Genomic DNA, 25,954 nt, shown 5'->3' with positions numbered 1-25,954 from the left:
TTTGGTTATACAACGGATCCCCGCGTAAACTTTCCACGACAGTCGGAATGGCTATTACCAACTTCGGGTCGAAGTTGCAATGTAAATACGTCTCTCGGTGAACAGCCGGGGATTTGGTCTAATGTTAATCAAATCGTCGATTTTCGGGGGCAACGGACATCTTGAACAATCGTTCGTACGTTTGTTCAACGGTGATTAAATTTTATCTCGGTTCGGATCATTCTCTTTCGAAATTTACGTAGACATCTTCGAAGCGTGCACGCTGTTCTTTAAACAGTCGTATGGAAAATATGCTACCCAGCGTTACCATCCCAATTACATTTAACTGGTGGCAATTTGGAGGAGCTACGCGCAATTCGCGTCCCCATGTTATCGTAAACTTTACTCGTGGCATTGAAAGAAGGGTTGACAGAGCAGCAGAAGGGGTGTGCAGGTGCGTGTTCCGTTGGGAGACATGTATGGGCTTTCATTAGCCACAGGAAATTAAGCTAGAACCGCTGGGACCACCTTTTATCACCCCCCTCCCTCGAAAGCGTCGAGATAGAGGGTGTCTAGTATCGCAGCCCTAAGGGCTTGAATCTCGAAAATTGAACTCACTTCGGTGACGCAGGGGCCCTCGTCGCCAGGGATATTTTCATTTTTCTCCAGTTGCCTCCGCGACAACGTGCATCCCCTTTTTCTAATGTTTTTATTCGACGCGAAATTGCAAAGTGTAATGAAAAGAAAAAAGTTGAAATATCGGATAACAACGATTCCTATATAAACTCGAATGCACGTAAGATTCGGTCCGAAACAGTTCGAGCCGGCGTCGAATAAACCCTTATCACCCAATACAGAGAACCACGGTGAAAATCCATTCGAATACCTCGCCCAACCGCGTAATCCTTTCGCTCGTACCGCGCTCCACTTTCGATTCACTTTCTCCGATCCATGCTCGCTCGTCCATAAAACCAAAGAAAGACAATGGTCTGCCATTACCAGCGTTTCCTCGAGCCAAAGGAAATAGCACGAAGGGTGTGGACGATTGTGTGCAAAAGGGCGACGAGCAATTTCGGCCAGACACCATCCGTGGAGCAGCTAATCTTTGGGGCAAACCAGCCTGCGGATTGGCACCGCAGGCACACGGTACGTGCAAAATCGAAAATATCCATCGATTTTACCGCCCCTGTACATACTGGGTGACCCATTTCCATCAATAAACGCTTATATATCGAGCACAGTGTTCGATCCTGAAAATAATCCTCTAAACGATACGATCTCGTACGTTTGCCAGAAAATTCGATCTCGAGGAATGGCGAAAGAATAAGCTCGAGCGTTAGCTAGATCAAGAGACCTAAATCCATGAGCAATCTTTCAAAAGCCCCCAGGAACAGTTTCCGAAAATTAAGTACACACAGATTAAAATAGGTCACTCTATACGTACAAACACTTTGCTCTCTCTCGCGCACACACACACGGTCAGCGTAAAAGTAACAGCTAACCCAGAGCAGGCAAGTTTTAAACCCTCTACCGGTTACGCTGGTCACGTGTAGTGTCCGGTGATACGAAAGCCGCATACAAAAGTTTTTCACCCCTTTCTCTGCGACTGCCCCCGTCCTCGAGAGCCGTCCCTCGTCTCCGATGCTTCCGGCTATGTCCGCGTAACCATCACGCCCGCGTCGCTCTACGTCCATCGCCAGAGCACGGGGTGAGCACCGCCACCCTTCGGTTCTTGTCGCCGCACACTCGCCAGAGCTGACCCGCCTCGCTTTCATACACGCGACACGTCGGGTGTGCCCGGCTCGTACGCTCTGGGTTCGCGACGACGCCAACAGCTGTCCAGCGTGCACTCGAAAAGAGAAAAAGTAGCGAGAAAAAGCCCCGTCGAGCATTAGAAGGGACACGTACGTGATATCTCCTGCGCAAACAATACCTCGAACGAAGGGAATACATTGGTCGACTCGCGCGAGACGGTGCGCGTTCCTTCCGGCTCGCTGTCGACAGGATTTCTATGCCGCCTGTAATTCGTCTTTTGCTGTCGTCTCGAGTGTTTGCCGTGGGAAAGGTTCCTTCGCGCGGGGGAGAGCGTCCGCTGTCGTGTCGACGAATCGAGGGGAATGATTAATTGATCCGGTTCGAGGATCGTTGGTAAAAGAATTCAATTGAAATTAGCGCGATACGGTCGAGACGATACAGAGAGAGAGAGGGGGATGAAAAAGGCGAGACACCCGTCGTTGCCTCTGGCGCGTAATTCGAAATCCGACGAGCACTCAGTAGGCGAGATCGTGCTTGTAACGTCCCTTTTACACCGTACTCTCTCTCTTTCTCTACCCCGGACGTATTCGACGGATATAAAAGTTTTTAATAGTCTTTCGGTTTCAAATGGATCCGGCGCGGGCGACGGCCAGGGGAAATGTCCCCTAATGGACTCTCGAAAGAAATTATTCGTGATCAGCGGAATACGTTCGTTACGGGAGGACGTGAAACGAGCGTGCACGAAGATTCGAGGGGGTGGGGACAGACGAAAAAACGACATCGGGGATGAAAAGCGCGGAAGAAAGAAAGGAGAGCCGCGGAAGGGACGGGTGAGGGAAAAGGGTGAAAGGGAGAGAAGAGAGAGAGAGAAAAAAAAACGCTTGGAAAGCAGCACAGTTCAGCAGCCGATGGCGCTACGAAATTACTGAAAATCCTCGTCGACTTCGAGCAACCTGATTTGTCTGTGTTAGTTCTACTCGCTCGTCAGCTTGCTCGTTTATTCACGCGTCCCTCGCCCTCCCGATCTTCATCACCCGTCTCCCAATCTTCTCCGTCCCTCTTTTCTTCCCGCCTCTTTATTCTCTCCGTGCGCCTCGTAATTCGTTATATTTCTCACGGTCTGTTATTCTGTTTTTGTCGTCCCACCGTTCCACCCCAACCCTCTAGGTCTATCGAGAGCTTTACCTCATTAGAATCGTCCACGGATCGTCCCTTTCCTCCGTCCAAATAACTCCGCGACCCGTTCCATTAAATCGACCACCCCGTCAGTAGCTGCGCGAGCGTCACAAAGTGACTGGAAACGTCGAGCGCGAATTTTTCCCCCCCGGGAATTCGCTGCGGCTCGAGAACGCTTTCTTTGTGGAAAACTTTCGAGAAAATTGGGATTATCTCGAACGTTTCGTAACAAATGGAACACAGCAACTGATTTACAGACGATCGTGCTCAAGATCGCTTCAGCTATTAATCTTCGCGAGACGCCTGAGCGAACGTTGGCGAAAATATGACGGGGACCTCGAATTTCATCGCTCTATTTAGTCGACCTACTCGATGGCCCATTTATCCTCCGAATCTATTATTTCTTTCGCGAACGAACCACCTTTAACCTTTTCTTATATCCCTCTCTCGCTTTATCCACGTTCTCGTCCCAGCTCTTCTCACCACCACCGCCTCGTTCGTCCGCCTCCCTCTAGTCGCACCCCTTCTTCTCCTCTCGCCGCGATTTCTGGGTAGAACGATCTTTTTCCGCCAAATCAACCCGGTAAATTGGAGCTCGCAAATGATCCGCCTTAAAGATTCCGCTAATTGTGCGGGGCAGACGGGTAAGCTGGCGTCGGGAACTCGTTCCCGCGAAGATACCCTAACCGCTAAACTAATTGCGACAGCAAAAGAACGACTTCGCTCGGGGAGCGAGAGGGAAAGGATGGCGAGGCGAAAATGAAATGGAACCGGTGGTGAAAGCAATAGCGGTATTTCCATGGGACACGAGACTCGAGTTTGACCGTTTCGTTTTCTTCTTTCATTTGTCCGGGACAGGTAACGATTTCGTGCGGTTTCATTCGAATTCATACTGGAGTTTCTCGAAAAAAAAAAAAATACGAGGTCTCGAATGAAGAAATCTTATTCTACATTTCATTAGTGGGAATATCGAGGCATCCCTCGCGACAGAAATTGAATTTTTGTTACGATTTTAAAGTGAAATTCGTCAGAACATTTACCTCCGTCTAAATAAATATTTCTATACTGTGTTCTCGTTCGAATCGAAAGCTCACTTTCGCTCAGAAGGTGGAAGAGCAGCGACGAGTACAGAGAGAGCCGTGGCGATCCGGTGTCGTTGAGAAAAAGAGGGACCGTATCGCAAGACCCCGGGGTTCGCTGTCCCATTTCCGTCGCGGCGCAAAACCAGCCGCGTGATCCTTAACAAAAAGGTTCGACGGACATTCGGGACGCTACGATCGAAGATTCGATAATCGCAGGGAGCTCGTTCGCGGCGGCGATACGCTTGGCGGCGTCCAATTACCGATCGGTAATTGGGGCAGAATTTCTGCTGAGCTGAAATTCGCACACCGCGCGCCCGCCGTCCGGAGACCACGGTCACACTCGCCAACACCGACTCCGCTGCTCACCGTTAATTAAACCGATTAAGCCCCGCGATCCCGAACACCAGATCTTCCCGTTTTTACCAAGCGCCAAGCCTCCGCGCCCCCGTTTTCTTGCCGCGGGGGATGAACGAGCGTAACGCGAGCGAGAACCCACCCCCGCGTGCGCTCGGTTTCTTAATTACCGACCCGGTTCACGGAAACCGGCGGCGACCCCTCGCGAGGAGGGACGCCACTTTTTGCGTCATCGAGTACCATTTCTCTAATTTCTCTCTCCGATTTTCGATACACAGAAATACGATCAAAGAAAATCCGTGGACATTTCAATTTCGTCTATTGACACCCCCGCTTCTTCTGGTTTTCGATTTTTTCAACACTTTGCCTCCTCGTTACCCTGCAAACCACGTTCGACGAGTGTTCCATCGAAACGGTGCGTCTAATGAACCAGTGTCGTTCGAGATACCATCATCCACTAATTTTTTGCTCGTTATCCGACAAACTCCCCGTGAGATAAAAATGCCACGCAATTATTACGTTAGACGAGGTCCGAACAGCGTCGCACGGTTGCGAAGCGGATAGTTATTTCCGCGGTGCGAGATCGCGGAAAGGTGGCTCGCGATAAGCGGTTATCGGAGTGTAATTCAATTACTGGATCTTCACGGAGACCGGAGACGGCATTGTTCAATTTTGTTCCATCCTCGGTCGGATCGTCGCCAGGCAGGGGACTGATTCGTTATCGTTCTTCGACCCGGCCCAGACACAATGGTGTTAAATAAGAGATAATGGGGCGAGAGGCGGGGAGGGTTGTTATCCATAGAGCACTCTTCGTCTCGCCTCGGTACACGATACACACGGCAAGCTCGTTAATGCGGACCAGGAGGGCCGCTGGGCGCGTTGCAACCAGGCTTGTTAATTAACCAATTAAATGGTGAATTTTAGCGTTCGCGATGTTCGATCGCGCAGGCTCGCCTGTCCTCCCGTGCGTTCGTTTTCCCTGCGAAATTGTCTGACATCGGGGGTTGAAACGTGGGCGCGGGAAAATTTTCAAACTCCCTCGCGTAGGCTCGTCGAGGGTAGCTACTGCAATTTGAGGTACAAGGGTGCGCTCGAACGTGCAGTGCGCTAATAGTTTTTGCGAACGAGCACGTATATATCACTGATAGAACTCTGATATCACGAGGCAACGCTCAACGAGGACGCGTAATTACTGTCGAATAAAATTCGTTCGATTTTTCGAAACTGCTCGACCGAACGGTTTAGAGGGAGTAACGAGCAATTGGAGGATTAACAGTTACAAATGAAAATCCTCTCTCGTGGAAATCGTTATGTATGTCGTCGGAGGCTGCTGTTCGAATCGATAGAAATTACGTCATGCGTGGCTAGGCGGCTCTTGTTGATGTAACGATAACTTCGTTAAGCTTCGCGAGCTATCGAACCCTCAGTCAGCTCGAAACAGAGGAGCCCAGAAAAGGAGGGCGAGAGGATCGAACGATGGAGAACGAGAATCGAACGAGGATCGATGACGCGAGACTCTTTCACGATCTTTGTACTTTTCGCGAAAAATCTCGAGGGATAAATGCGAATATAGACGAGCAAACACTCGACGATTTCAGACACTATTATATCTGCGTAGACGTTTGATGACCTCGAGCGAAATTACACCGAGCTGCTGTTAGACATTCTGCTCTCGAGTTCTTCCTTGTTTTCTAGCAACGTGAAAAAAAGATCGACCTTCACGGACATTTAATTCGTTCGTCGTGTAAAGAGTGATATTATTTCTCCACGTCGGACAGATTTGTCGCTCACGCGGGGCGAGTGAAACAAGAAATCAGGGGCGATGGTAGCAGCTTGCGGTATTCAAAGCAGAGAAATCGTTAATCACGGGAGAAGGCCGGGGCACTTTACGCAAAGCACTAATTGGCTGCCGAGACACTGCTTGGAGAGGCAACCAATTAAAAAGAGCTGAGCGCGGAGGAAAAAAAGCTGAGCGGGAAAAGCGGTCGCATAATCGATTCTGAAATCGAGCCCGCGTCGAAATGAAACTTCACCGGGCTCGCGATTGACCCTCGTTACGTATATTCCATTAATTTCGTTACTTTTGCTCGTCCACTAGCGAGCCCCGCCGACCGAATCGAGTTTCAAGTTCTCCAAGTGAAACCTTTCGATTTCTGGAATCACGGGCGATCGTTCAAAATGTTAGGATCGTTCGCGATTTCTGGCTATTTCTAGAAACGTGTACGCGTTCGTCTTCGAATGTGTCGCGTTAGAACGTCTGACGTCAGTTCGAGTAAACAATTTTTTTTCGCCAACAAGAAGTCACGAATTTCCGATAAATGTCCTTTCGAAGCCGTCGCGATACAAATATAATTTCCAAAGAAAGTTATATGTATACATGTGTAGAGGGAAATTGCGTATTCATAATATAAAAATATATTCGTATAATCATATAAATCGTGTTTCGTGAAATTTTCTGATATTCCATAAAGCACTACGCTCGGTAATGAGGCGCTTTTTATATCCAAGAGGTAACATGAAATAATAATTGCAATAATTTTTAGAGAGGGTCTCTAAATTTGATCAAAATAAAATATTAACATAAAAGTGTATTTCTGTACTTACCACTCCATCTGCTGTATGTTATTATTCTTATCGAGCTGAAGTGCCGGGCTGTTGAACAATTTATAGTCGAGCAGTAATTTCTGTTGCTGCATTTTGCTCTTTTAACGACTAGCTGCAATCGATACAAAATTTTATTACGTGACTTTCTAACGAGTTACCCGAACGCGTCAAATTCAATTCGAATTGGAATTTAACTTCAGAATAAAAACGAAGCGATGTTCAAAGTTACGGAACTACCATATTTCCTCTGTTACGTATATTCTGCGCAGTATGTATGTATCGTTCAACTTACCAAGAAATTGCTAAAAGTGATCGGAGTCCTGGATATCTCACAAGTGTGCACTCGCGAACGAAAAACACTGAGGAACGCGGACTTCGCCACAAATTGGACGGTACCGCGATTACGGAAGACGCGCGTGGCTTAAAACGAACGATAAAATGGCGGCCTGCGACGCAGAGAAAAATTAAGACACCTTGCGACAACCGCGAGTCAATACGAATCGAAGAACGATCGTGTCGTTCGAGGCACCGCGCCTATACTGGCGAAATGACACACGCTTTGCGCAGACAGCCATCGAACGACGTCCTTGTAAATAGATATTATCGATGGACACGAAATCACAACATTCGGCAATTTCTCCGTATTTCGTTTTCGGGTAAACGTTGGAATTACAGTTTGTAAATAATGCTTGAGCTCTGGATAGGAACGTGGATAAAAACATTCAACTACGACTGTTTTCGACTCGACGATACGCGTGCTCTTCTTGTTTCCATTATCTGCTGTTACTTAAAACGTATGTAATATTTCTAGTATTAAAAACAGAAGCGATTTATCGTATTCCTGGGCATAGTCGCGGAAATTAATATTTTATGTTTTAATCGCAAGTAATTTATATTTTATCACGCGCGGCATGTTTATGAATAATGTAACAAAGAATTTTCGAAAATTCTGATTTAATAAATCCCGCTTTAGCTGTAATTTTCATTTTATCTGTTCGCCTCCAGTGGCATAAAATAACAGAAACCGCGTAGCCGTTTCAATTCGCCCCTTTCTCTCCGCGCGTAAAAAAGAATGAATCGCCAAGATGAAAAGATACTGGGTACAACACAAAGTGTAACAACTAAATTAAATTACCCACGATTATTTATATCACGGCCTGGCGAAAAGAGCGTCACTTTTTGCCGCGAAATTCCCCCCCGTTTAAATCCGACTGTTACCGTGTCTCATTCACCTTACACTCAGAATGTAGTTCGGCTTAGCTGTTACCGGTGCGTTACGCGAATACCACGGCCGCCTTGTTAGTGTTTAATTACTTTGACGGAAGAATAAGTGGGCGCGAAGGACGCGCGAATTCCCTTAGTCCGTTTCATTTACCTTTTTCCACCTCCCCCATTTTTTGTTTAATTTCCCTCCCCTCCCTCCACCGCCAAAGCATCTCGCGGAAGAAGCGGGGTTGGTTGCAGCGGAAATTTTAATATGCAGCTGGCCAACGGACAGGGAGAATGAATTTAATACTTCATTTATTTTAGAAGCACCGCCGCCGCGCGCCACGGCTAACATTATCATCGTATACTACGTAGTACCTACGTGAGCTAGCTTTAAAAAACTGTCCGCATCTCCGGGCATTTGAGAAACGGGAACGGGATTACCCTAACAAATGGCGGAGTTGTTAACCATCGCTTTACCTTCGTGTCTGTAATTACGTTGGGAACGTGACTACTTTCTGCTGCGCAACAATATACGCTGAACGTTCCGAACCTTTTTACGCGGAATCGTATCTCTCCGCCCTGTATTTAACGGGGACGTTGCTCGCTATCGCGGACGATTCGAATCTAGTTTCGTTATCGCGGCGTTTCATCGAACCAGGGTACAGAAGACGCCATTACTTACGAGCTGACCCAATATCAACCCCTCGCGCGCTGGGCGTTCCACCCCGCCGATCTACCCTCTCTTATTCCGATGGAACGCGCGTTGCGTCGAATAATGGTACCGCGCGGATCGCATCGCGAAAGTGTCCCATAAAATCTGATCGCGTTTTCCACGAAGGCGTCGAGCGAGGCGCAGGAATTTCCGGTTGTTCGCAAGGAGTACGCGAGGAGCGACGCTCGCGCGGACAAAAGGGTAGCTTCCGACACGGGACAGAGAACGCGAAGGAGGTTTCGCGCGCGTAAACTGATATTCCGTTTGAAGCAGCGAGGCGAGGCGAGCGTGGGCTGAGTTTAAGAGGCGCGAAAAAAGACGGGCTCTCGTCTCGTCCTCGAGTGAGCAAGTAAGCTCTTCGAAGCGCGAACAGGCCCGTGGTGAACGCACGGCGAAAACGTTCCGGTGGTCGGGTTCAAAAGTCGAGCCGTGCAGGAAGGAAAGGCAAGAAACGGAGGACGAAGGACGACGAGGAGTTCCTGTCGCGTAGTTTCCTCCGCCACCCCTTCTACTTCGCCGACCTCTTCTCGTTGAAGTACCTTTTGTGTCGAGCATAACTCGCGGTCCCCACCGGGTGGATGTATTTGTCGAAATTTATGGAGGACACGTTCCGTTTAAAAATTTAGAGGGAATCGCGGCAGGAGACGACTCGCGATCGCTCGACGAGCGGAACGTTCCACGGATTTTCCACGCTGGTCGAACGACGAAACCGGAAACGCTAATGGTCACGGCGAGGCTTGCAAAACACATTTATCTCGGTCTTTGCTCGCGAATGGCGAAAAACCTGGTCTCTTTTATTATTTCCCCCCGTCGTTCTCTTTTTTCTTCTCCGCGAGCGACGAGAAATGAAACGTTGAAAACGTTCACGCTCTGCTCGTGAAAAGTAATTCATTAATACGACGAAGGTGCTCTTGGCCTTGGCACGAGGAGGGGCGAGGAAGGTAAACGTTTAGGTAAATGAGAAAGAAAAGACGGCAGCAGGGAATAAAATTCCGTAGATCTCTAATTCCAGCCGGTGATGTTTTCTTCTTCTTTGATGCGCCGTCCCCCGTCCAGCCTCCCGTTCCCGCGCTGTCTCTTTGTTCGCGTCATCGCATTTTTGCCCCAGCACGCGAACTTATTACAAAAGGAAGCACGCCGCCAAAAGGCGAAGATTAAATTGGCTTTCGAGCGGGACGAAAGTTTCATTCGTACCCGTTGCCTCTCCGTTTACTAGCGCGCGCCGCGGAACGAAATGCGGGATTCGTTATTACTCCACTTCTCTATCTCGGCTAGGCTTGCTCGCACCGTGACCTGTTCAGACCAAACGCGAGCATACATTTCACCCTGACTCGTACACCTCCTGGAATTTCTATTGATCCACGATTCGTCCCAAGAACCTTTCAATTCGACCTGAAAATTAAAACAATTCGAAACGCCTCCAAATGTTTCGAGACAAAACCATCGAGACAAGAGTAACGAAGAGAGAAACGTATCCGCGTCCTCTTAAGAGCGTCGCTGGCCGTCGTGCGTGATCGTTTCCGACATGGCCACAGGTCTGACACCCTGTACGCGATCACGCAGGGTGCAGCTACGCGAGCTCGAGCAAACGATTAATAATATCGTTCTGACTGTGGTTTGCGCGTTACTGACGGACGGCTTAGCAGCTCTCGCGATCTTTTCGAACCGACGCGCACGCACGCGAGATACGGAACCGCCGATAAGGGTGGCGAGACCTTCGATTTCGCGTAATAATGAACGTAATGAACGCACGGTACGCGGGGTTTCGCTCGCGCAAATACGAGCCACGGGTGTACGCGCTCGCTCTCTATGTATCAATTAATTTGTCAGGTACGCAAACGCGCCGCGTATGAAACTGCTTGTCATCGGTGATCATCGATCAAGTCCGTGGGTAACGAGGGGATGGCGGGGTGGCCATCGCGCGTTACTCGCCGAGGGCTGTTCCGGCGAACGCAACACGGAGACCAGGCGAGGGGGTGGGAAAGGGTTAACGTTTCGAAATTCTACGACCACCGTTGCGTTAACCGTAACTGCGGTTAACGTTCGATTCGTGATTAACACTACGTTCGAGGGAAGAGGGATGATGATAACGTATCGTGGATCGTTCTTATCGGCGGTTGCTCTTACGCTGGGGGAATAATTGAAATCGAGAGAATCGTCTACGCACGATAAATATCGTTAACCCGACTGGTTGGTGTGTCTATTATAAAATTTGCCTAATGGGAAATCGTTTAACGCGAACAGGTGGAAAAGATAGTGGTATTCCATTATCTTGCAATTACACCCCATCAATCCGTTTTATCGACATTCATACGTATCACGCCCCTCGCCACGTTTAATCACGCGCCATTTCGTGCATTAAGTAAATAGGATTACTATCTAACGCCTGGTATATTCCATTCCAGGCCTGCCGCAACGTACGAACATCGACGAGCGGTCAACAACATCGCATTTCCCCGTTCACCGCCACGCGACGACGGAATTAGTTTACGCGAAACGACATTAAGAGTCCCTCCTACGAATGTCTACCCCGTCTAGACGCAGCTAAGTGATATACAAATGTTATCGCAATCCAAAGGAATCCGTGGAACATCAGTTTATAATTTTGGAATCTGATCGATGCACACTCGTTGATATTTAATGAATAATCGTCGCGTTACTTTTTTATTAATTTAGTCTGTAAAAGTTGGATATTGAAATCCGCAAACAAACACATCGAAATTAATATTTCGTAATCGTCTGCTCCATCCAAAATTTCCTTTCCACTCTAAACTATTCTATCCTACACTTTATCTCAATCTTTCGTCCGCTACGTAAGTCTCTCCTTCGTCCTCTTCGTCCATTCGCGTGCCAGCTACCCCACCCCGCGAGGAGTTGGTAAAAGGGAAAAGAGGACGCTGAACGGGGTGGTAGGCAAAAAGGGTCTTATTTGCAGAAGCTTAACGATAGATCGTCGTTTCGTGAACAGAGCAAAAGGTAATTTACATTCAATTCAGGAAATCCTAGATGTCTATTGGCTAAAAGGTCGACTACGCGAAGGATAATCGAGCTTTACATCGTATATACCCGCCGTCTGCATAATTCTGGTTTCATTCTTATTACGCACTCGCTCGATCCCACTCCTTCTCACCTGCCACCGAAATCCATCTAATCCTGTCCACTGTCTATTTCATTCCTCTCGCGTTACTTCCTCGACGCTTATCCCTCGACCTCTAATTCTCATCTTCCATCACCTGTTTCGCTCGCACCCTTTTCATCTTTATCTCCCCCACAGCCACTATTCCTCTTACATCTCCGCTCCGTTTTTAACTTACCGTTAATTTCCATTCTTCTCTTTATAGTAATTTAACTTTCCACCGTCCCCTCGAGGACCGCCCAGTGCGTTCGTCGATTCGTACTTTCGTCCGGCCTAAGAGTTCGGTTGGTTCAGCCGGGATGGGATTAGCAAAGAACGAGGAGCGCGGGACGAGTCGAGTTGCATGCAATTAAAGTTTCAATCCCTTCTGTCTTAATTTACTTGGAGATTGCTCGGTATCGAGGCAATCGGAAAGCACGTCGAGACGAACGGAAGACACGCTCCGCTCAAATGTTTTCGCTCCCTCGCTTTAACCCCATTCTCGATCGTCCCTTGGACGAGTCATTTTTCTCCCATCGTCTCGCATCGTGCCGTGTTTCGAGACCGATTTCTCTGTTTCTCGCGCGTGCCTACGCTCGCAGAGACCTCCGTGCCGTTCACGATGGAAGGCACTTTAGCAGGTTTCGCTGGCTTGTACAAATCGGGATTGTCGAGTCTGATCCAAGGCTGTATCTTTGGTTACGTTTGCGCACGTCTATTTGAAAGCAACGCCAAGTACGAGGCATCATTACGACGCCTCGAACGACACTCGACGAATGCTTCTTCGTTTTGGTTAAAGTGCATAACGATCGCCATTGGTAATATAAATATATCGCGTTCGCATCCAGTCCATCGGGTAATTTGATTGGGAAAATCGGTGTTCCAAAGTGTCAAGATTACGTTTTAACGGGAATATTATATGATGGATCATTATAGCCATCGACAATTTTACCGTACCAAGTGAAATTAATGAACGCGTGTCATTAACGCTTATTATGTGCGAACAATATACGTTTCACTTGAAATTACGGAGGTTTCGACTACATTCTCGATACATTCACTTTCCGATATTGCCTTCGATCATTCCGATTTTTCACTTTCAGAGTGGAAATTCCCTTCGATTGTTACCAAGCGAAACATCCCGCGAATTGTCTGAATCGCATCTAATTAAAGAAACCATTATTACACTGTCGAGATAGGCTGCGAAAGCCAGCGTACAAGATTGTCACGCGCTATTTCTCCACCTTCGCGGTGTAAATCGTGCCTACCCCCTTTCCCTACCCCTTTCGCTCGTGACCGGTTCGCGCGCGACCCACTTCCTTAATTGTTCCTCTATTAAAGTACACTCTAATTAATATCCATTGTGCGCCATATTTATTGCCACGGGGACTCGTTACGCATCGAGCCCAGTTGGCCGACCGCCACCTTTGCTGCGCGAAAAGGGCTAAAAGCGTAATGAAAAAGAAGATTTATCGTCGACCCGGTGTGAATCGTACTTTCATCAGACGGCAGGATTAATATTACCACGGAGAATTCGGTTCTGCCCTATGGGGGGGGGGGGGGGGGGGACCTATTCGAACGCGTTCGTCCCAAAATTGTACCGCTACGCAAACGAGAAACCGCGAGAGAGCGAATAAACGCTACAGACGAGAGCACGAGACTCGAAGCGCGTTAAATCGAAACAGATCCGCGCGGTCAGCCGCGCGTCCTCAAAGACGCGGCGGATTGTACGTCGCGTAATAAGGAAGCTCGCTCAAATAGAGGTCTGAGCTCTCGAGAAGAAAGAAGATCCAGGCGGTTGGGACGGCTCGGAGAATCGGTTTGCGGATTCGTTGAGCTCCCATTTCGCTTCTCTGCGGCGTGCGGCAGGCGGCGGCCTGAAACCTATGCAAACCCGTTCGAAACTATGTAAAGCAATGCTAATCCGCCGATAAAACCCTCACCGACGAGCGAGCCACCCTCGCGTTTCCGCCGTTGCATCGTTCCACTACACGCGCGGATCATATAGACGTATCCGTACGCGAGCGCGCCCCCGCCGCCTCTTTATTGTACACGCGTGGAACTTGTGTCTAGCCGTGTCCGTGTATGTACGGTGCACCGCAATGCAGCGCCAGGTCTACCCGGCTCGACGTATTTTCCAGTAATCCTCGGACCCCGACGGTAACTCTATTAGATTCCTGCGAAAGGTTTACCCCCTTCGTCACCCCTGGCTCGGATCACTGTACCCGCTGATACGCTAGCGGCACGTACGCGCGCCAATCTAATCGTTGCCCAGAGGTCGCAGGTAGATGATCGCGTTCCTTCGTCTAGTTTACGGGGTTATTGTTCGATCGAAGGGCAGATTGGCTCGATGATTCTACGGAGAGAAAGACGTTCTTCATGCGACGCATCGATGAGCTTCTATCCAGCTGTTCTTCGTATGAAACGCGTGGAGACTGTCGATGGGGTGGTCATTTTGGTGGACGAAGATGATCGAAGAGTATCACGTTGATTCGTCACCCTGTTTTCAGTGATTTATGAGAACTAAAAGTTTGGAGAGTACAGTTGAAAGGAACGAATATTTTCGGCGGATTTATCTTCCAAAGCGAACGTAAGAAATGGCACCGCTGCGTGCACAGAAAAGTTACGAGCGTTTTAGCTGAAACATTAATGAAAGAAGCGTTTAAAACTTAAGACCCTCCCGGACGTCTTACGCGTAAACATTAAAACCTAGCAGCCGGCTAAGTGGCACCGCTGCTGCCTGGCCAAGAGCCGCGCTCCTAGCTGGGGGTGAGTTCCCTTTTTCTTGATTGCCTCGTTTCTGTCCAACGTTTCGAAAGCAGAGCGAATGCTCAGGAAATATCGGCTCGACGGCTGAGATGTTCTGATTTTAGGACGAACGCCCGTTTGCTTTACTCGAGCGAGAACGTACGAGGGGAATGTGGATTTTTGTTAGACCGATCTGACAGCGATGCAGCGCTTCTCTGTAACCCCCTCTGCGATTCCAAAAACGCGCATCGAGACTTTCGTTTCCATGGATGAAGATAAAATATCCACTGTATGTAACGATGCGATGCGCGATTGTAATTCGCGAGCAAAAGTTAAATACCAGCACCAAGCGCGTTTCTAATCTCATCGATTCGATTGTAGAGGGTAAACGAGCGATTAATCGCAGGCCTCGTCGACGCTGTATATGAAGAGACAGTCGACGACAGCGGGGGGATCGATAACGCGATACATAAATTCTTCAACGTCGAGGCGATCGCATATACCAGACGTTCGCCAGGCGCTACGTATCAATTCCCTTACAGTTTCAAAGGCATCCGCGCGAGCTCCTCCTTTTTTTCCCGCTTCTTTCCTCCCGTTTCCGCCTTTTTCCCCTTTCTCTCGTTTCTCTTCCCTTTTGCGCCCTTTTCTTTCTTTTTTTTTTTTTTATATGACGCGCACGGAGCAGTCGCCGGGGATGCGAGAGAGCGGGGTACAAAGCTTTTTCTCTCGTTCCACGGGCAACCAACGGAATTTAATAAAACTCCCGCAAGCTATATGTAAACGCGCGTGCACGCGCGGGACAAAAAACGTCTGTTCCTAAACGCAGAAGCGGCGCGGTCGAGCGCGTTGCCGAGTGCGATTCGAGCGATTCGAAAAGTTAGTTGAAATCCGATTGATCGGGCAGCGCACGCTGGCCAACCCCCGTACCAACCCACCCCCTCTGCACCCTCCCGCGAAATGTCGAGAATGCGCTTACGACCGGCGGACTCTTTGTAACCTGTACGTTTTCAATTTCGTTAGATTAATTTGAATCTTCCGCCAGGCGGGGGATGAAACAGCGACAAGGCCTTGGGAACAGATTGAAATTTAATCCGTTCGGCCGCGACGAACGTTTGTCCGCTTGTTTTTCTGCAAATTGTACAATTTTAGACGGCTGGATAAATTCCGTTAATCTAATCCGCGTTTAATTCCCTTCCATCCCCCGCGTAGCTCGATCGTCGATCGAAGAACAGTGCGGTTCGTTCCACGATGGAATTACGAGAAATTCTAGAAAGTAGATGTGTTAAGCCACCTTGCGACATTTAACTGTTCCAGAGCGTAAGAGACTAATTGTTTATACGAGCTTGGCTCGAACGGAGAGGATAAGCTTAGGCATTTCGCAACACTTGAAACGGTTCGTCCAACAAGCCAAGGATCTGTCGGTTTAATAGACGATTAAAGCCCGTTTCGGTTTATGCAGGGAGGATACGCGATGGTCGTTACGTTCATCGTTAATCTTCCAAGGATTATAACCTCGTGCCTCAGACCAGTCGAGTCGTAGCACACGCGGATCTACGTGTTACAGTAATATACAGACACCGTCAGGGTACGATGTCGTAAAGCACGCGAGGACGCGCGTCGTATCTCAAAAGTGAGAGAATATATTGGCGATGGGCAACTTAGCTTTATAAGGGGCACGTTTTTCAATTTCAAGGTCGAACCACACGCATCGCACGACACGAATTCCTCGTGGAAGCCAACATTCGTTCAAATGCGACGGAGAGTCCTTCGAATCCCGCGGGGGGGTTGCGTCGTAGTCGCAGTAGAATCCGCTCGAGCGCGTCTCGCTCGTCAGACGCTGATCGGACGCGCCTCGTTGTCCCAGTCGTTCCTATTTCCGGTTCAATCGTAACGAATTCCCGATAACGCGTTCAGTGGCTTCTCGCTGAATTGTAACCGTCGAAACGGCGGAACAGAGAGAAAAAACACCTAACAACGACGACTCGCGCGGGGTCGAAATTGGAAATGGCCGGGCGCGCGGCTCGCGAAACGGCGGCAGAGAGCCGCGATTTTACAAATATTAATCTTTAATACACTGGCCTGTTTCAATCCACCGTGCCGGTCGGCCACGCAGCCATAGACGCTGGCGATACCGCTCCCAAAGCAGCCGGTACGAGCCGAACCGGCAGTGAAATCCATTTTTCAACGGGGAACGGATATAACACGGTGGCAAAGTGAAGCCCGCGGGTGAAATGGCCGCGCGGTACAATGGGCGTCAAGTAAAAATTCAAAATTAATGCGCCTCTTCTTTTTCAATTGGCCGTGAGTTTCGCGCCGACGAACGACCGTGAATCACACATTTTTTGCAGCGCGAAAAAAAGGGAGGAACAAAAAAAAAAAAAAAATGGGGGAAAAAAGGGAGCGCGCGTGACGATTCGTGTCCGGAGCGAAATTTTCCAGCCCTCTCCCCGCCGTGTTATTCGTCCCTTTTCACCCTCGTCGTCGCTCGTAACGCGGGAATTACACGCAATTCGGTTTCTACTTACGCGCGTTGCCGTTCAATTGTAACGAGCTTCGCGGGATGCCGCCTTCCAGAACCAGCGCAGATTGCGTGTACTTACCTGAAACAAAGGAGAGAAAGATTAGTTACCGTCGACGTACGCGACGGTGAATCGAGTTTATCGCGCGCGACTGCGTCGTACGTTTGAGGGACGCGCGACGAATCTGTTGGTAGTTGTACCGTTTGATTGGGCGTCCTGGTAAGACGTCTATAAGCCTAATTGCCTTCATCTTAATGGATAAACCGTTGACTGAGATATCGAAGCTACCTGAGCCTAATGCGGGAACCTAATTGCTTCTAAGATTGATAGACCGATCCGAAATCGAACAATGCTGGGAAGCTGCGAGCGACTGATGCGTCGCGACGCTTCACCCTTGATCGATAATAAGATATAACGACTCTCCTGTACGAAACTGTAGGTAATTTAAATACTTGCTGAGAAGAGAGTTGGATTTTCTGTTTCAAACGTAAGGAGGAGATATAGTCGATCGGAAAGCAGTAAATTTTTGTTACTCGCGTCAGAGAAAGTCAAACGGATGTGCGCGATACGTTCTACAGGAAAGTAATAAAAAAAAAAAGCGGAAGCCAAGAGACACTATTTCACCATCGACCATTGCAGCAGAAAATTGTTGTGTCACAATTTTTTAATGCGTTCGTCGTTTAAATCGGGTCGCGATTTCCCATCAATTTTTTATCAATCCGTCATACACGAAATGCAAATGATATTTACACTCGGATTACGCTCGTTGATAATTCGTAACAATTCGTTCGAAACTTATCGTTGGTAAATATCGGCTTCGATATTTAATTGCATCGTTCGGTTGTCATTATTGCCACGTTTCGAATATAATTTTAGTGGCCGTTACGAGCCAGTAATTGCTATTACATCCCCGTAAAGCGGAAATGATTAATTAATTCTTCGATTCGCCAGGTACCGCGTTTTGCCAACAAGTTCCACGTTCGCGCGCTTTATACTTTAACGCACGATCGGATCCTCCGGGTAGCAATTTACGCGAAACTCCCCGACATCGGTACTAAATACGAAAGCAATGACTATTCGTGCCAGCTCAAGTTTCCACGGTATAATCCGGCTCGACGGTGGCTGCACCAGCAACGCCAACAACAACAACAAGAACGTAGGAGGACAGGCGCGACTGCGACACGGCTACAACAAGTAGATGGTTGTTTGTAAGTTGGTACGCTGCTGGTAATGGAGGACGGGGTTCGAATTGTACCGCCCCAACTAAACCGATATATCTAGCGGTCTGATGTCTCGAACAGTCTCCAGCTGCAAGCCACGCCAGCTCGATCTGATAAATGCGTGCGGGATTAATCGATTAATTAATTAACGCTCGTTTTATTCGACATTGGTATTCCAAGTACGTTGGTTTCCGGCAGGTAACTTGGACCGCGCAGACGGCACGACGTGCAACCTCGCGGCGATTACGCGTGATTTTCTACTCGCGAAACACACCGCCATTTTGGTATCGCTGAGATTCTCGCGGCTGTTAATGTAAACGCCGTGAATTTCTACGTATTCGTGGAAAGAAGCTGGTCTTTGTCTTTAATAATAATTCGATTTTAATGATTGCAACGAACTTATGATATTTATACAGTGGAAGTAGAATTGTTATCGTAATTTTGAGACCTCCTTTGCTGGAAGCTCTCGTGTAATTATTTTACAAGGGACTATGCACTGAATATGTCGAGGCTTTATGTTGCAAACAAAATGGATCGTGTCGACGCGTCAGTTAAAAGGGTCGTTACACGTCCGCTGGTTATCGCAGGAGGAATCCATATAATAATCGTTTTCAATTCGCCAATTTCCCTTGACTTTCGTGGAGCCGATGGGCGATCGAACAAAGGCGAGCGACGGATATTGCCTGGCATTTTGGCAATTTTCCAACAACGTATCCTCGATTTCCGCCATTCCGATTTGTCGTTCTTTTTCTTTGGAACTCCGATGAGCTCACTTTTTCTTTACAACGTTGTAGGAAGAATTATCGCACGCCATCTCGAGGAACCTGACCTAATAGATAACGTCTGGCCATTTCTTGCGGACGACATCGCTCTTCAATTCTCGATCGTCTGTTATTAAAAAAAAAAAATCGTATCGCTTGAAAGATCGTGCAATTATACTCATTAGTCTCCTCATCCTCGTTTCCTCGCCCTCTGCACCCTTACGTCCGCGATTTTACGTCGATTCGCCAGCAACAATGAAACGCGTGGCAGTCACGCGCGTAATTAAAAACCAGTGGCGATTCTTCGAAAGCGTAGCGTTGAAAAGCGAGCTGTCAGAGCTAGGTACGAGCAAGAATCCTCCCTCCGAATCTCGATTTACCTGTCCATTCGACCCTCTACCCCTTTCGACACGCGATGCACGCGTCCGCGTATGAAAATCGTTTCGCCCATCCGCGCCCACACGCGGACACTTTGCAAAAGTCTTTCGTGACGGCTCGTTAACGCGCGAATCGCGTTACCCCGTTGCCAGCGCGCGATAATTGAAAACTTCCGACTAATCGAACGATAAGCACGTTCGGGGGTGTCGATCTTCCGAGGAATTAATTCGTTCGAATAATGTTTCGAGACGCCTCTCAACAATGTAACGATTGCTTCTCTGGATGGGAGGAACAGAGGTCTTTCGAATTGGTAGACGCTGGAAATTGCGCTTTTTGTTTGGCAATGGGGTGGTTTATGGCCAGACACGTCCTGTTCAACCTTGTTCGACGCGAATCAGAAGCGTAATTGTGTACAATAAAATATTAATTACGATAAACGACTCGCCAGATTAATATCTGTAATTGTTATTCAGTCTCTTCCGGTTATTCGAGCGATATTGCTCGTAAATGGATTTACTTGTACTTGTATTACGAGTGAGCGTCCACTTTTCCGAGACCGTGATTGCGATAACAAAATAAACCCTCGAGAGTCTCGAGCGCAGTACCAGAAAATGAAGAAACACTTTATATTAGGTTGCCCGGGAAGTTTCTGCTGTTTCCTCGGATAATAGGATGAAATTAGTTTCGAAAGTATGCAGAGTCCACCGAAATGGTCGCAACTTTTTTTTTTATCTCGCGATATTTTGCAAAAATTCCACCGCTTCTTGCTCGCTATCGCGTACCAACTGGACTTTAATACATTTTACCGGCGGTAATCTTTTCATTAGACTCGAAGCTAACCAACGCGATCGCGGACTCTCTCTCTCGCCGAACAGGGACACCGAATTTCGTGGGTGAACGGTAAGACGACGACGCCGCCGCGGCTCGTTCCAATTATACCCCCGTGAATTTCATTACGTTGCGATAAATCAGCGTAAAATTCGTCGAGCGGCACGCGATAGCCTTGTTAAACATCCGACGTGTCTGTCTACCCCCTCGCGCGCGTCCACGTGTGCGCGCGGCACACGTACGCGGAGGGGAGAAACGGGCGCTCGCACGATGATCGGTCAATTTCGCGAACGCTCATTCATCGATGGAATTCGATTGGCCGCATTCGCGTGTACGAAATTTTAATTAACGAACTGCCGTCGCCCCGGCGCAAAAACGGTCGAATAAAGTTACGCTTCGTGAAAGGCTATTAGCCGGGCAAAACGTTCCCCGCGGTACGTTTCGCAAAAAGCGAACTACGGACGTGGTGTCTGGCCGCGCGCCGCCAGCCCGCTCCGCTACGCTCCTCGCCACCCTGTTCACCGACGTCCCGCCATCCCCCACGGATGGACGAACGACCGCTCGTCAACACCCTCGTGATCCAGCCTCATTTAGAAATTAACATACAGCAATTATCAGACCGAATCATATTCTCAACCTGTAATAAAGGGTGACAGGAGGCGCGGCTGGAAAATTGATATTTTATTCAATCGCCTGTTAAACGCTGATTAAAGGAGAACCCACGTTGTTCCTCTTCCCAGCTATTATCCATTCTGAGTATGAACGATCCCAAATTGACTAGCAACGACACAGCAGAAATCTATTACCATCGCTTCCTTGGATAAGCTTAGAGAATTCGACGATCCTCCCCTACATATCAACCCGCAAGGAACGATCGAAAAAAAATCACCAGGCTACGTGGTCTGTTCGCAGGCGCGAAATTAACCAGATTGCCGCGGAGGATCCATTTAATGAAACGGATGGAGGGGCGGAGAGCAGCTTAATTTCCTCGGAGAATACGTTGGCCACGCGTCCCGTAGGAGGAGTCTGGGATCGGATGTTCAGGTGTCAAAGGAACAATCGGTCCTTTGTTCGCTTTCAATACGATCGGATTGTATGTGGGAATGGAAGAAGAGACGAGACGTCTTTTTCGACGTCTATCGCTGGTGAACTTCGATCGCCGCTATCCGTTCGGTGCTCCCGTAGATCGTCTACCGCCACTGCTTCCTCCTACTTCGCAAGCCTTCCAGTCGATCGTCGTTTTTTCGAAATTTTAGATTCGAGACGCTCAGGGACCAGACGAGGACCGCGTTGGTACGGGTGGTATCTGATATGGGCCAACACAGAGAGACCTGGAGCGTACGTAACAGGGACAATGGGACTGTTTGTTGGATTGGTATCGCTGGCTGCTCGCCAGTTACATTGTTCGCGCTAATACAGACCGTACAAGCGGACTTTAGTAGATCGTGGCTGTACTCGCGCAAACGGACGTCGAGGATTTGTAGCTGCGCTGGATGCAAAGGAGGTTCCCGGAACGCTTACAATTACGCGGGTAGTTTTCGCGCGAAGCGCCGGGGATTGCTCGACTCGGACGCGGTGTAAAAAGTATTCTAATACGCGTAGCGTGTGGAGCGTGCAGGCGTCGCCTCGAGATTTAATCGGGAATTAGTCTCGCGGCCCCTTCCTGCGAACGACATTTTCATCCGCGCCTACTATTTTCACTCGCTCCGTTATTCCACGGCTCTACGACTCCCGACGGGATCCGCGCGGCTTTCGCAACAGTCACGAGAACTCCGCCCCAGGGGTTGGCGAACGCGTGCCACGAATTATTAAAGGATCGCGCAATTAACGGGCACCTCTGTCGGTCGGTTAATCGGCGGCGAGCCCGCTCGGGGATTAAATCTCTGAAGATGCGCGAGAAACTGTGAACGACAATGCGAGAGGGGAGTTCAATTTCCACCCTAACGCTTGCCACGCGGTGAAACTCGTAAACGATGTTTCGCATTAATCGTTGCTACTTCGAGCTACGATTTTCTCGTCTCAAGTTCCGTGTTCCTCGTCTATACGAAACGTTGTTGCGCTCCATACGCGTTGCCAGAGCGTTTGATCTCCTCGCGACACTTCAATAATCGAGACGCGAAATTCGTCAAAGAAGACAGCGGCCATTTTCCATGCACGTACGTGCATCGAACCGGGGTTAGCATCCGCTGCCTCCCCGTCGAGAGGCGGCAGAATTCCATCGAGCGAGTCTCGGCCCCGTCGTCTGTCAGAGGTCTGTCTGCCGGAAAGATAGACATTGCCAGCGTGTCTGGAGATCCGGGATCCGACCTTCCGGTATGTCCGGCACCCGTCGCTGTCGACCAGCGCCGGTATGCGATCAGGTGGCACAAACGGTCTGCGAAGTGTTGCGTCGGTATGTCGACAGTTTGCGCAGCCTTTAGAATGATCAACCGTGTTCCGTGTTCTACTTTGACATCACATCGTCCTGTTCCGCGCGAAGGAGTCTCGTGTTCGCGCGAGAAACTCTTGAATAACGGCCAGGATCTTGACGTTTCGTTTAGCATCCATCGGAGAACTGTTCCCCGACCCTTTTCCACCCGACGTCGTCCTTTGCACACACGGATCGACGACCGACAGAGCCCCGCACGTGGACAGTTCCGAAATGTTGCTCGTACGCTCGTACATCGGGCAGACCCCGATGGAAAAACCACCCCTGTCGCTCGAGTGAATCGCCAGCCGTGCTCGAGCGCGCGACAGGTGAACGAGATTACTCCGTTCCCGCAAGAAAACACAGCTGGGAACGAGTACAAGGTGGATAGTGTGCAATTTCCCCTGGCACGGGTGTGTCAATCGGTTTCACGGCGGGGCTCGAGGTGGGGTGCGTCGACGCATTAATACCTTCTTCCTAGCCGGGCTCCCCGCGGCGGAATTGAAAAGTCCGAATCTACGGATTTCGCGAAACATGGCCGAGCTGCCGCGCGAACCCGTTATCAACGAATGGCACGCATTCGACTGAGCTTGACTCGTCAAAAGGGATTCTCTTCCAGGCCGCCGCCGCCGCGTATATCCCATGATCCGAGCAAATCTATCTTGAATTATCTTGAAATGCTGCCAGTAAAGTTATATTCGTCGGCCCGCCGGCCCGTGGCCCGCTTCTGCCACCCCTTTTGCCACCCCACCCGGCTTCTTCTTGGGTTTTCGACGAGACGTTTAGAATCTGATAACGCGCTCGAGCTTCGCGACGGGACGCATCTCATCCTGGCTGCGATCGTACACGCCTCGTGACTCGTTTCAACCGAGTTTATATTTAGCTTACTACTTTGTAGCGATCGTGGAACATTGTGAAGGAGAAAACGTGCGAGTTGAAGAAATCGTGGGGATAAATGAGGGGTGAGATTGCCACGATATGGTGGAGTTACGAACATTTATTTTGCGAATAATTCTAAGATACATGTACGCATATATTTGTTTTTTTTTTCAATCTTCGTTCAGTTTTGTATATTTTCCAAAGTGAAGAAAATCCATGCCAAAATTCCATCGATTCGAGCGAGAAGAAGCTCGCTGTACACGGGCCTCGTAATTCAATTCCCGTTCGCAATCCATCAGCGAACCTAATCTCCGATCTTGTTCCACTCCACCCCGGCTTTCGCTCTCGATTTCGCGACTCGTGCTTCCTATTTTAATCTGCGACGCTCCGAGGAGAAATAAGGGAGCGGAAAAAGGCGGGCAGGCGGGACCGAAACCGACGTGATTGTGGATGTTTTAATCTAAGGGTGGACGTGTCCGCCGGGATATCGACGGGACGGCAGAGCGGTGAATGCCGGTGGTTTCCGGCCGAACGAGGATTTTCCGAGCAGAAGCTTTATCGGACGCAACCGGAAATCCGTGGAAAAAAAAAAAAATAAAAGAACGCCAAGCGTGTCGTAAATAATCGCGGAAGCGTTGCACTTGACGCGATGATCGAACGTTTATTGCTCGCCCGGCCACTTGTTTTTTTTCCCGCCCCTCGTTTCAATAAAGCTCGCCTTTTTTTTAACCTTCGTTAAATTTGCAGATGGGTGTACGCGGAACGATCCGCGTTGTCCGTTTGGTAATCACTTTGCGCCGGTGATTGAAAGTGTTTTCGAACCGACGCACAGCCGTTAAAACTTTTATCTCGCGCTACCCTGGTACGCTTTCGCGCGTCGATCGCATTCTTCGTTGTTGCGTGAACACTAAGAAAATTGTATTCAGAAAATTGTTCGTCGCATCGTGCGCGGAGAAAGTTGCCACGCTGAAAATTCACCGAGGATGGTGAACGGGGTGGCTCGAGCTCTGCCCAGAGGACCGAGGCATCAAACGATAAGCAGAAGGGTAGTTTCTTGGATCTCGTGGATCGAAGGGAAATACTTTGGCCCCGCAAAAACGCGATATCACTATCCGAGGTAGCAATTTCCATAGGGAACAAAGAACGTTTGATCCGCCGTGATGTTTTAGGGGTGGACGGGTCGAAGTTGCGCGGGCACAGGTGAATTTTTCAAGTAGTCCGAGGCAAAGGGGTCAAAGCGCGCGGCGGCTCGTCCTCGAGGCATCGTGTGACAACGCGGAAAAGGCGGCTAGGCAGAGAAAAAGGGAGACGAGGAAGTTTATCGCCGGCAGGTAGACGAACGGGACAAAAAGCACGCGAGGCACGCCGTAAATAACCGCGTCCCGACGCACCGCATCGCTCGCAATCGAGTTTTCATTGCGCGTACACGCACGCGTCGCTGAACGATAAATCACGGCTGAGCCGGAAGACGCGCAGCGGCGATGGCTCGTCGTGTGCGATCGTAGACATTCTCGAGCTCCCTAAGAACATTGTACGTGTCGACGCGCTACTTGATTTCTTCGTTAACCGTCTCGAGTGGCTGCTCGAGAGGGTGGGTTTTCGAAGAATTCCGCGTCTACTGAATAAATTCATCGGTGTTACCCATGGCTCGCTCTGTATATCCGTAAAGCGTAGAAAACTGTGTAACGACGTACTCTCCATGTCGTAAAGTAACTCGAGCATCCGTCGCGTTTAAACGATCGACGCGTTTCCACGTCCCTATACGTCAATTTAATTTTCTATGACTTGGGAATTGGATCTTAGTCGACGATACCCGCGCGACCGCAGGGCGTTTAGATGCTTAACCGGAAACGTTACTCGTGTCCTTAACTTCGAGAAACGAGACAGCAACTCCTCAGCTCGAATCGACCGATTGCCTGGATATAGCACGGCTCAATATTATATTAATATTCAAACGAGGAATTCCAAGTCTTAATTAGAAAACAACGTTATAGTTAAATGACGTATTATTTTGAGACGTTGATCAAAAATTGATCGAAATCGCGATCTAACCTCGACGCGACGCGCCCCTTTTACTTTCCACCAGGTCCCCCCAGAGCTCCGTCGCGCGGAGATCTCCCTCGGCTCCATTCCGAAAACAATTATCCCACCACTGTCTCAATCAAAGCAATCACAAAACACACCGAGCCGGCGCATCCCAGAAACGGCGCCGCCGCCGCAAAACCAAA

The 25,954-nt window shown here is 49.2% G+C and overlaps 1 protein-coding gene across 11 annotated transcripts in view; it reads right to left on the bottom strand.

The window, feature by feature from the left end:
- Positions 1-25,954, bottom strand: part of LOC143422709 (CUGBP Elav-like family member 1-A) — a 229,858-nt gene that overhangs the window by 152,116 nt on the left and 51,788 nt on the right. The window contains exon 1 of one of the 11 annotated variants that reach the window (XM_076893569.1): positions 6,951-6,969. The exons of the other annotated variants lie outside the window; for them this stretch is intronic. Coding sequence (XP_076749684.1) covers positions 6,951-6,958 — 8 coding nt within the window. The 5' untranslated portion in view covers positions 6,959-6,969. Of the gene's footprint in view, positions 1-6,950; positions 6,970-25,954 lie in introns of those variants that run through there. 11 annotated transcript variants of the gene reach the window in all.

Source organism: Xylocopa sonorina, chromosome 4, assembly GCF_050948175.1.
Source record: "Xylocopa sonorina isolate GNS202 chromosome 4, iyXylSono1_principal, whole genome shotgun sequence".
Classification (NCBI taxonomy): Eukaryota; Metazoa; Arthropoda; class Insecta; order Hymenoptera; family Apidae; genus Xylocopa; species Xylocopa sonorina.
This window is presented reverse-complemented; position numbering and strand designations above follow the sequence as displayed.